This window comes from Ptychodera flava, chromosome 22 (assembly GCF_041260155.1).
Source record: "Ptychodera flava strain L36383 chromosome 22, AS_Pfla_20210202, whole genome shotgun sequence".
NCBI classification, from domain to species: domain Eukaryota; kingdom Metazoa; phylum Hemichordata; class Enteropneusta; family Ptychoderidae; genus Ptychodera; species Ptychodera flava.
Genome location: NC_091949.1, coordinates 1,236,046 through 1,249,054, shown reverse-complemented (window position 1 = coordinate 1,249,054; position 13,009 = coordinate 1,236,046). Strand labels below are relative to the sequence as shown.

The 13,009-nt window shown below is 38.5% G+C and overlaps 1 protein-coding gene across 2 annotated transcripts in view; it reads left to right on the top strand.

Annotated features, from left to right (window-relative positions):
* The window catches only part of LOC139122441 (serine-rich adhesin for platelets-like), a 202,680-nt gene that overhangs the window by 22,931 nt on the left and 166,740 nt on the right, over positions 1–13,009 (top strand). For both annotated transcript variants that reach the window (XM_070687814.1, XM_070687815.1), the window contains exon 3: positions 4,148–4,240. In XM_070687814.1, the coding sequence (XP_070543915.1) occupies positions 4,148–4,240 (93 nt within the window). The remainder of the gene's footprint in view (positions 1–4,147; positions 4,241–13,009) is intronic.

The window sequence follows — 13,009 nt, the reverse complement described above, 5'->3', positions numbered from 1 at the left end:
TTAACCAAAGTTCGCAAGGCCGACTGTTACCACGATATATCGACGCGATAATACTTATACATTTTATAAAACAGAGCGGCCTTATCATAACAGTTTTGTCGAGTTGCACGATCCTCGTGTATACTCTCTGAGGCCGAGAGTAGGGCTTCAAATTGTTTCGATGTATACCGGTACCGTTTTACGACAGGCATGCAAACATCACCGTCATCCTGGGCTGTAGGCCTAAATGTCGCAAAAATATGTCTTTAAGATTTTACGGTGTCGATGGTTTTCAGCAGTATCAGTGCCTGTCAAACTTTTCAGAGTCATTTTAATAACTTTCAGCTTTCAAAGGGCGATGAGACCCAGCAATCGCTCAGGCAAAACTTTTCGATCGGAAAATATACATTCATTTCCGCGATTATCGTTTGCCATTCATGTTGTATGCAATTCTATAATCGAGAAAAAGTTACGATACTTGTCCTTTAATTAAAGTATAACTTCACCTGTTTCTTCATGAATGCAACAGAGGCCACATTTAAGCATATTTATTTTTTGAAAAATGTTGAAAGTAATCCATACGTCATATCAAAATACATACCAAGTATTTTCTCCTTCTGTTTAAAAAGGACGTAGTAATCAATGTTTGCATAAAAAATTGTTCATACACTTATGACTGTTTTCAGGTACTAAGATATTCACTCACTCTTCTACTACTCGCGTTAGCAAATTTCAGAAGTGATTTTCAGCTCGCCAACCGTTTTCAAATCACAATATCACATGCCCTGGTGTAGTGTACATTTGTACACAGCAATGTAGAGAACACCATTCCCCATAGAAAGTCATGAGAGACAAATTTTCTTGCTTTCATCAGTCACGAGTAGCAGGTGCATAACCCTGTATTCCCCGGCCCCTGGGTGTTTGACATCATTTTATAGTCCGAGAGTGGGGATTTGACATGGCTAGAAAAAATGTCAAATTCTCCTGTTAGTCCCATACTCCCCCTCCCTTGTGTGGAAAACATTGATAAATTTGTGCGCATGACAATGAGGAAGATGAGGGCTGTGATCTTTTTCAGATTCCAGATCATGTAGATGAATGATTCATGATCATTCACTTACACTATTCTGCAATCTATGTGAACAATAGTCCTTTTGAGTGAATACTTACTGACTCTATTGATAAAAGGACATGAAAATTAAATATTACAACATTCAAAAGCATAGTATTGGTGGAGAGGTTGACTTTAATGGTCGTTAACAACTGCATTTATTGAGGACCGGCAGTTTTCTGTAAGGACCTGAAGCTTTGGCTTGGTGCAGGCCCTTATGACCTGAAGCTATTTTATCTTAATTTCGCACACTGTTGCGAGATACTTTTGCGAGTTATAGGTCATTTTGGAACTGGATTTTCTCGTTTCACATTCTTGCATCTCAGTGTCTGGTTTAGTTGTAGAGTGTACTATTGACCCTCTTTAAACACAGTGCATGCGTGATGGCTCAGATATTTTTGAAAACGGACACGCACCGGACAGACCGCGGATGTATTTTTGTACATCCATGGACCATGGTCCCTCCTCAAAACTCGGACTTGGCATCTCAGCAAAATGGTTTGCCGATTCGGCTATCTTTGAAACTTAACCCTTTTCCTGCCAGACAGTAATAACTGTATCACTTCCCCATCAGCCAAGTCAGTAAAAAAGCGGTATTGAGCCAAAACATGACGTATTTTCACCCACTTGGCTTGGTGTGTTACAGCATCTTTTGTCCAAAAAAATCAACTTTACAGTATTATGTTTTCAACAGCTTTCAAATGTACAGTATTATGTTAAAATACATCATATGGAATACATTGTGTTTCATTAATTTTTAATAACCATCTTGACCTGGTGGTGAAATATGTACCTGGCAGGAAAAGGGTTAAGTCTGATTTTTTAAGTGACAAACACACGGCAGAATTAGCACGAAAAATCAGTAAGCCAATGAAAACACTTGCATTTTCCTACAACATCACCGCTGACTTTAGTATGATAGTGACTCCATATTGCTAACTGCAGTGTCTACCATTACATTAAAGTGGCACTCCCACTTGGTAACATTTTTAAAGCACATTTTTTTAAACTATAGATAGTCGGATCCAGAGCAAAGTCATCCATGTAATCGTAAAAAGTTCAGGACAAAAATACGAGCTGTAGATTTCAAAACAAATTTTATTTCGCTGCTAGTTCTTATTTGCTGGTTGCTCTCATATCCTTACCTATGTAAAAAGGACTCGTTGTTTCAAATACAACAACGGGCAACAATTCAAAACTTGTTATTCTTCATCCTCCCTAATATGAAATGGTTTACAATCTGGTGCTCCTATGTATTAGGTTTCTCCATCATGCCCTAGACATCATGTATGATGTCTACTCTACGGCAAATGATGGAAGAATTCATTCAGGGATTTCCACTGGCATATTTCCCCGGTATATTTCATAACAATGTGGTCTGTGCCTGTGATATTACTAATACTGTGTCATGAACTTTATTTATTGTAAATGGCCACAATAATGTTCACTTGTTGCAATTTTTCACATCTATAAAGCACGTCCAACCACGGTCTACACGTCCGTGTTCCAACCTTAGACCACGATCAGTGAGAGGTCTAGTGTCTTAGGTCCAGCAGAGTTTGAAGTAGATTTTTTCAGAGCTCTACGCATACTGTACGCATGTGATAATATCTTACTGTGACCTGTCTACGACTAAGATTTTAGAGTTGCCTTTGGCACAAAAAGAGAGTTTGGAGCTGGTTTTAGGACTCAAGATTATTCAGTTACTCCCAGCCGCCGGTATTTCAGTTAGGCAAGTGTAGCAACGTTGTCATCGACAACTATCTCTGAGCGCACATTTTTGAGTTCAATCACCCACACTGTGCGGGCACATTTTGTTCAGTGCTGGCACAGTGCTCACAAAGTGCTCGCACAGTGCTCCTAAAATGCTGGCACTTCACACCTAATGGTGCTGGCATAATGCGCTAAGAATGCTGGCATTGTGCTCGCAAAATGCCAGCACAATGACAGGTTCTGCGTGGACTGTACTGTACCGGTATGTTGTATATCGACTCCATGGTCTGTCTAATTCACAATGAGGTTGTTGATAAATTCTGATAATACTAGATGGTCATTATGTCCAAGTGCCATTGGCGGTATTTTTATTGTTTTGGTCAAAATGTTTTTTTTTACCAAAACCACTTGTCTTGTAGCTTTGATATTTAATAGAGATGATCAAAATATGATATATTCAAACTATCATGCAACTTTCAGCTACTGTAGACTCTCCTGAAGCTATATTGGGATGGGTATCTGTCTGGGGTCTGCATCAGTATGTACCGGTATGTATGTATGTATGTATGTATGTATGTATATATGTATGTACATGCTTTTATGTATGTATGTATGTATGAATGTAATGTATGTTTGTAAGGATAGTTGTCAACTCAAATGAAGACACTGTATTATGAGAACCGCATACTTACAGACTTGATACTTCCTGTGTAGATGCAGCATATGATTATGACCAACTACCCCTCCCCACCCACTGAAAAATGGTCCTTGCCAAACCACATGATGACAGCATGAACATTTGCCCTTCTTTCATTTCCAAAAGTCATGCCACTATTTTGGTCCGTTTTTGTTAAAAATCGCATGATTTATGAATGGCAAAAAAGGCTTTTTCTGAATAACCAACCCCAAAGCCAGCACATATGTAAAAATCAGCCTTGGTGAACTTCACCTTCAACTGACAGGTGTGAAATTTTTACACTGGTTTGTAGGAATAACCCAATTGAGAAGTGCTAATTCATTCTTATTTTTCAAAACTACTTATTGGATGTCTTTAGTTTTAGATATGTGTACATTGTTGTGAAGTCTACGATATGCATAAGACCTGTACAGGACAAGCAAATTTTGTATTGTAGAATTTTTTCCATTTACTCACATTTTAAAACTTGATTTGTAGATATGATATTTTCATATTTCGAACCATTCTGCATCATCTGCTCTAAATAAATTCTTAAAGAGAACTATTGAAGAATGTAAACTATACCTCAATGTTAAATGACTTATCGCTTTGACTAAATTCTGTGCAAACTGTCTCTAATATGTTCATAAATGTTCCTTCTTTTTTAGGTTCTATGGCATTTGGATGTCTTCCGACGAAGTTTTCGACTACTTACAGGTCATGCGTGCATGGGAAACTCTTGCATATTTTGTGCTTTGAAGGTAAATTTAAGTAACTTTCCCCGCCGGTGTTGGATCTACATAAGGTTTGGTTTCAATTTATGTTATGGAGCATGGGCTGCTAAGCAAGTTCTATATGGAGGAAATAGTACTCGATTTTGTGTATGTAATTACTTATAGTAATAAGCTTTGAAGGGCTTCTTGGTTTTATATTATTAAGCATATTTATTTATGATGTTTAACTCTTAAAATGCTGCATGGGACTATACTCTGACCCAGCATTCCAGCACTCAGTGCCCCATCAGTGTATACCGACAGTAGTTGTTTCTATGCATTGCCTTACTTAGTTAGGGTGTGTTCTACAAAGCACAGCAAATTTTACTAAAAATAACTTTTTTGGAAAGATTCATTCAATTTTTAGCTACTATAGACTATAGTCTATAGAAGCTATTGGGATGGGTATCCGTCCGGCGTCCGTCGTCAGTCTGTATGTATGTATGTATGTATGTATGTATGTATGTATGTATGTATGTATGTCCGTTTGTGAGGCGTCCGTCCACTCAAATATCTTGAGAACCGCAGTACTTACTGATTTGATATTTGTTGTGTAGATGAAAAATATGATTTTGAGAAACTATTTTTTTTAATTTTTTGATATTGTTGAAAATAGGCAAATTTATGCCAAAAAAGGTGTTTTTGGTAAAAAATCTCTCTTCATAACCGCTGGTCAGACAGCTTTGTTATTTGGTTTACAGGTCCCCTAGGATAACCCAACTTAGATTTGTTCAATTGTGATGAAATATGCAAATGTGTATTTTTAAGGAATTTTTTTGTCATTTTTGGTCAAAATTTGACTTACATTGTATGTAATTCTTGTACTGTATAAATCCTCTCAATTCACCCAGAAAAAAATAATTAATAAGATTTTAAATAATTGAATTAATTAGAAATCATCAAAGCCAAAATAATTTTAGTGTGGAATTATCAGAAAGTTCAACTTTTTTTGACAGTTCATAGTGAAATGCTTACCATCTTGGAGTATTAAAACATGTAAAGGCAACTTTCCTGAATCCCAACTTTGATATTCTGAACCACCATTTATGTTATCTAAAAGAAATTTCTCATAATAGTTTGTCATGATAGGGTGGTCAAATAAATAGAGATAGAGAAAGTTCTAATTTCCATTTATGGTTGACTTGGTAAGGATAAAATAAGATTACTTTTTGAGGAAAAAAATAGAGTGGTCAATTAAAAGAGTGGTCAAAGTGATATGGTTTTTATGGTAAAGCTTGGCTGTAAGATTCCTCATGTGCTATTTATAGCAATTATGCAATCTGTGTAAACAGTGCAATGAAAGTGTAACATGATTCCTTATAATGCTTTTGATGACCTTGAACTTCTTAAGTTTCAAACATTTGTCTTCAGTGTGCTTTCTCTGAGTACGTACAGTCTCAACTTATTCAACAGAACTTACTGGTTTACAAGTCCCTAGGATGACCTTAGTGAGATAATTTCATACAGTCAGGAAATACTTAATTTTGTATCCATGTCTATAGTAGCTTCAGGGACTTTGGCCCTATGTTTGTTACTTTTTAGTCCCCATGGACATCGTCCGGGGGGACTTATAGGTTTGGTCATGTCCGTGCGTGCGTCCGTGCGTGCGTGCGTCCGTCCGTGCGTCCGTCCGTTCACGCAGATATCTCAGACATGCCCAGGTCAATTTCTTTCAAACTTTGCACAAGGATAGTTCCCTACCCCATACAGATGCACGTCGATTTGTTTCACAATGCGATCAATTTTGGCCGTGTTAGAGGACTTTTTAGTTTTCACCTCCATAGACTCCCATGTATAAGGCATTCTCCATAGACTCCCATGTATAAGGCAGTCCATAGACTCCCATGTATAAGGCAGTCCATAGACTCCCATGTATAAGGCAGTCCATAGACTCCCATGTATAAGGCAGTCCATAGACTCCCATGTATAAGGCCAAGAAAAATAAAAATTTAGTTTCTCATCGTATTCATATTGCAAAAAGGATGCAGTGACAGAGTTTTTAGTCCCCACAGATGAAGTCCAGGGGGCTTATAGATTGGGTCATGTCCGTCCGTGAGTCCATCTGTGAGTCCATCCGTTCATGCAGATATCTCAGATATTTTGACAAAATGTCACGTGACCTTGGTGACCTTTGACCTCAAATATATATATTTGTCCATAACTCAGTAACCATAAGTGCTACACCCTTCATATATGGTATGATGGGACAGCTAATGACGCCACATATTGTACCTCATTAATTATGTGCATATCTAATTTTGAGCAAGCCAATAGAGCTAGAGGTCTGATTTTTGGTATATAGGGATAACTTAGCGATACTATTTTTTTTCAAAAATGTCACATGACCTCAGTGACCTTTGACCTCAAATATACGTATTCGTCCATAACTCAGTAACCACAAGTGCTACACCCTTCATACGGTATATGGTATGATTGCACAGCTTATGACGCCACATATTGTACCTCATTAATTATGCACATATCTAATTTTGAGCAAGCCAATAGAGCTGGAGGTCTGATTTTTGGTATATAGGGATAACTTAGCAATACATTTTTTTTGACAAAATGTCACGTGACCTCGGTGACTTTTGACCTCAAATATACATATTTGTCCATAACTCAGTAACCACAAGTGCTACTACCTTCATGTATGGTATGATGGGACACTTTATGATGCCACATATTGTACCTCATTAATTATGTGCATATCTAATTTTGAGCAAGCCAATAGAGCTAGAGGTCTGATTTTTGGTATATAGGGATAACTTAGCACGACAATTTTTTTGACAAAATGTCATGTGACCTCGGTGACCTTTGACCTCAAATATACATATTTGTCCATAACTCAGTAAACACAAGTGCTACATCCTTCATGTATGGTATGATGGGACACTCTATGACGCCACATATTGTACCTCATTAATTATGTGCATATCTAATTTTGAGCGAGCCAATAGAGCTAGAGGTCTGATTTTTGGTATATAGGGATAACTTAGCAATACAATTATTTTGACAAAATGTCACATGACCTTGATGACCTTTGACCTCAAATATACATGTGTTTCCATAACCAGTTCGTGTACACTCTAAAATAGGAGACGTTCAAAATATATCCCATAAACGCCCATGTGACTAAAATGAACCAATCACCGTGTCGATAACGTCATGCGGAACACCGCCGCCAACGTTGAGACGTACGTCTGTGGTCTGACACATGCGCATATCGCGACTGCTCGCTTCCGCCTATCGAGGAAAACAACAGAGTCGCAGCAACAGAATCATGGAACTTAAACATCGTAAAGTTCATGCCATGGACGGAAGACACTTTCATATGGTCTTCTAGACGTTTTTAGCTGAGGACGCACAATTGATGTAACCATCGGATGGCCAGTCATTTCATGTCTTTGAACGGACCTGTAGGCTGCAGTACTAGTCAGGCGACCTGCGATCAACAATGCTTCCCGTTTTCAAAACCGCGCACCGTTGCGCACCTATCCGTGGGACCCAAGTGTTAGGCATTATTAGAAAGCTGGTTTTCTGCCCCTACGAATGATATAAGAAATAACTAAGTAAGCTAGAACTACGATCGTAAAACGCCCGCAAAAATTAGTCGACTTTCAACGTTAAAATCGCGGGAAAGTGTGATGGCGATTTGCGTATTTCAATGACTAACTTCAAAATGATGTAACGAGAAAAATCTCGCACGTACCACCCTCCAAAGCTGCCATTTTAAAGTGTAGACCATTTTGGAGATATTTTCATTCGAAAGACACCGAATATCTGTCAACTGCGGTTAAAAAACCCGCCGAAAGTTGCCAATGGGTTCGTTCCCGCAAAATCGTACGTTCACTTCCACTTTTACAAATTTAAATATTCATGAGAAATTCCCTTCTGTCATTGGACAATACAAAAGGTCATGACTTCAGCAAATGTCTCCTATTTTAGAGTGTACACGAACTGATAACTCAGTAACCACAATGCTACACCCTTCATATATGGTATGATGGAGACCTTATGATGCTTCATACTGTACCTCATTAATTATGCGTATATCTAATTCTGAGCAAATCCATAGAGCTGGATGTCTGTCATACATATGCACATACAGCGTGTTCATTTTTAGCCGGATGCCGGCCAAATTGACCGGCTACTTCAGTATTCTGGCCGGCTACTTTCAAGCACAGTTTCGCTCTCTAGCCCCGAAATTGTGGTTTTGTTAAAAATATTTTGATCTTTTGGTGGTCGGGCAAGACGGAGATAACATTTCTAAAGTGCCGATGTGGCTATATGTAGTCTAGTATTACGCGGCGAACTTGTTGCTATCACTGTCGTACCACGATCGGCGAACGTGTTGTACCTAGAGGTCAACCTTGCATTGCCTTTCCGATCACAGCCCGAATATTCCTACGTTCACATCGGGTAGAGCCGAACATGGTGCCACATATATTACGTTATGCCCACGAATAGCCGACCATTTCCGAATGAAGCCGACGGTGAGGTCGCTCAAACATCATGGCGTCGCGGAAGAGAAAGTCGACGCTTGAGAGCTTTGGTTTTCTGCCAAAGAGTAGGACCTTTTCTGATGAGTTTGGTAGGTTTTTGATCGAACCTAAAGCGACCAAAAGTCACTGAATTTTATTTTTCATACCTTTGAAACGCCACCTCTATCCATCCATGGTCGATCACAGTGTCAAAATTCACGTCGATCGAGATCGCGTTGTGTCCACAGTCCCTCTATCCATGATCTATGTGGTGTGTCGCACAAGAGAAAGTCGACGCTTGAAAACTTTTATTTTTTTGCGTAAGAGTAGGACTGTGTGTGATGATTTTGGTAGGTTTTAGATTCAAATCTAAATAAACAAAAAATTGATTGGTCTCATTTTTTGTACTTTTGCAACGCTACGTCGATAGCAGGGTCAAATTTCACGTCGACCGATATGGCTTTGTCAGTTTGTGTGTACTGTGTCTCAATTGACTGCCGGTGAGCTGTACACATTACGATGTAGTACACTAGTAGTTTGGCGTTCGGTGTCGTCAGTTTCGGATTTTATCAAACACTAACACTGAAATTTAGTCCTCTTTCTCAATTATATGCAACATCACCAAAATTCAATATTCAGCTCGCAGATACACGTTGTTGTGAAATAAGTACAGTGAATTAAAATCACTGAAAATTGTGTACCTATAATTCATTGAATTGAATAAACTGTTTATACCGATATTACTGTATCTTCTGTCAAGTTTATTTAAATCAGTAAAAAAACTCTGTATTGCCAGACTGGTCAGGATTCAAGCGGATCATTTTCGGGGTTGTGAAAACCCTTATTCTGAGATGTATTTTAAAATGTTTGTTCAAGTCATGAGCTTCTACACAACAGTCTGGTGAAATTTTGCTACTAATCCCTGCCAATTGAATGTAGTTATCCTTATGACAGGCCTGAGTGATATCAAATTAATTGTTCTGACTTTTTAAAACTTTATCCCATGAAAACATGTTGTAATTGAACATATATATTATTTTATATTTATTTACAGGAAAGAGTAGTGTAGTGACTTCTGATACATGCTCAAGCAGCCCCAGTCAGTGTAGTGTTGCACAGCAAATTAACCAGTCTGCCTGTGACAGTGTTGCACAGCAATCCAGCAGTCTGAGTCTCACAAAACAAAACAGTCAGTCAAGTACAAGTCAATGTAGGATCACACAAGCCAGTCAGTCGTATAGAGTCATGCAGCCAGTCAGTGATGTTAAACAGTCAGTTAATAGTCAGTCTGGTGTCACAAAGCCAAGTCAGTTGAGTTTCACAGAGCCATCCAGTATCACACAGACATCTTCTCAAAATGCTGTAGTCATTCACGCCACTCCACCTGACACTCACAAATCCATTCAGTCTAGCACACATCCATCTAGTCACTCTGATACCATTGTTCCATATACATCCGATAGTAAGAGTACAGAATCAGATACTACATGTACACCTAATCCATCAACCAGTCAACTTGCTATGAGCAAGAATGATTGTCCTTTTAAACCTAATGTTGCCAAGGAGATTGTGAGAAGCTTGTTTGACGATCAAGGCAAATCCAAACATGTAGTTCATAATCAGTTTATATGCTCTAATGTTGGATGCACATCACTCAGTCATTCTGAAGTACAAAGAATTGCACCCAAGAGATTCCAGCATGCTTGGTTATTTTCATGTAGAAATTGGTGGCTTTGTTATAAAGAGAGTGAAGGCATGTTTTGCTTTTTGTGTCGTAAACATGATATTAAAAATGCCCAGAACAAGACTACAACATTTTCACACGTTCCTAGCGTTAGATTTAAAGTTGACTCATTTCAGTGTCACATCACATCAAAGGGTCACGAGGCAGCAATTACTAGTGAGCTTCTGCAACAAGGATCAGTATTCCACAAGGAATATGAATTAAAGACCTCTTTACAGAAAGAGGTGCTACACAAAGCATTTGGTGCAGCATACTTCCTTATGAAAGAGTTCATTGCAAACAGAAAGTACCTGGCACTCCTAGAAATGATTGAGGGTGTCATGGGAGTTGATGATCTTAAGTACTTTCAGCACAGATCTGTAGGATCAATTCAAGATATCTTTCTTGTACTTGGTGATGTTGTAAAGGAAAGTACCCTTCAAAAGGTGTACAATGCTGAATGTTTTAGTCTTATGTCTGATGAAGTGACAGATATTGCTGTGTGTGAACAGCTGGTCACTTTCATCCGTTACTTTGATGTACAGTCTGGTAATGTCAAAACAGATTTCCTGTCTGTCCAAGATGTACTGGAAGAAGGGGATTCTGCTAATGCTGAAAATCTCAGCAAACTACTTTTACAACAGTTACAAAAGTGTAAGTTGCCAGTACAACAATTGATGGGTTTGTCTACAGATGGAGCTGCAGTTATGTTGGGTAAAACAAGTGGTGTGGCAAAAAGGCTTAGGGACTTGAATCCTTTGCTAATCAATATACACTGTGTATGCCACCGTCTTTCATTGGCCTGTGTTGATACAAATACAGATATCAAGTACATCAAAACTGTTGAAGAACTACTTCAACAGTTATGGAGATATTTTGAAAATTCTCCAAAACGTATGGCTCTATACTTGAAATTTCAAACAAGGCTGAAAGGTGTTGAACTTTCAGAAAAGGGTAGATCAGCTGTTACAAGGCGACTGAAAAAGGCATGTCAAACTAGATGGTTGAGTTTTGATCAAGCAGTGACTAGTTTAGTGATCGATTTTGAGGCTGTAATGCTAGCATTAGACACACTGCAAGAAAAAGACGCCACTGCATGTGGTTTGATAAAAAAATGAAAAACATGAAATTTGTGGGAACACTGTATATCTTAAAAGATGTGCTGCCAATCTTGTCTGCATTGTCTAAGAAATTTCAAGCTGACAATGTCAACTTCTCCATGATCAAACCTCAAATTGTACTAACTAAGACAAAATTGTTGCAAATGAAAGAAGAAAAAGAGCCATTACAAAAACTCCAGGCAGATATTGATGTGTATAGCAGTCTAAGCTCTGACCTAAAATACACAAAGAATACATCTACTGAGCTTGAAAGGCTGTTGGAAAAATATGTTGATGCTCTTGTTGAAAATATAGATCACAGATTTTCTGACACCCTTGATGTTGTCAGTGCTTTTGAGGTCTTTGATCCCATGGCTGTTGCCAACCTCACTGATCCAGGGTTTGACTCATGTGGGGAGGGGAACATCAAGGTCTTGGCTGAACACTTTTACAAACTTGAAAGTGGTGATGGGAAGTCCCAAAAGACCTTGAAACTACTAAATGAATGGCAACAGATGAAATATCATATTGATGATAAGTTGAAATCATCAATTCCAATTGATGTGAAAACAAATATGTCAATGATGACAAGCACAGAATGGTTTCTTCTAGAGTTGGTGAGAAGAAAGAGCACATATGCTCCATTTTTTTCACAACTTGTGTACTTGGCAGAAATTGCACTGGCATTGCCAGTAAGCAATGCATGGCCTGAGAGAGGTGCAAGTTGCCTGAAGAATGTTAAAACAAAACTGAGAAATAGACTTGGCAACAAAATGCTTGAAGCCATAATGCATGTCACAATAAATGGACCAGAGACTACAAAGTGTGATCAGGTTGTGAACATGGCTGTAGAAAAGTGGCTAGAGCAAAAAAAGAGGTCAAAATTGCCCCCTGTCAATGCATCACAAAAGCAGACGACTAAAACAGTACCAGTCATGTTGAGTGATGCTGCTGTTCAAACAACTGATGAGATCATACCAGAGGATTTAGTGGAAAAGGTGGAGGATTTGCAATCCATACTGAAGCAGCTAGGTCTTGAGATGATGGATGATCTATCAGATTATGATTATGATTAGGCAAGTGCCAACATTGATGACTCCCCTTTGCTGATGCTTGAGTATTTTTTTCTTTTGTATATTGCTACAGTTCTATTTCTTCAACCCTGATCAGTTAGTTGCTTAACATGATTGTGATAATGATTATTCTGTATGCTGAAACAGTGCAAGAATGCATGAAATTACTCCAAAATGTCTTCAAAATTTAAAAATTTCTAGCACACAGGGAGGGGGTCCCCCTCCCTGAAACCCTCCCCCTATGTGTATGTCAAATAGCCTTTTATACAATGCATAAAATTGCTAAGAAATGTCTTCAAATATAAAAAATTCTTAACACCCCCCCCCCCCCGCCTAGGAAACCTGGTTGCACATAGAAGCTGGCCGCCTACTTTTCTAAA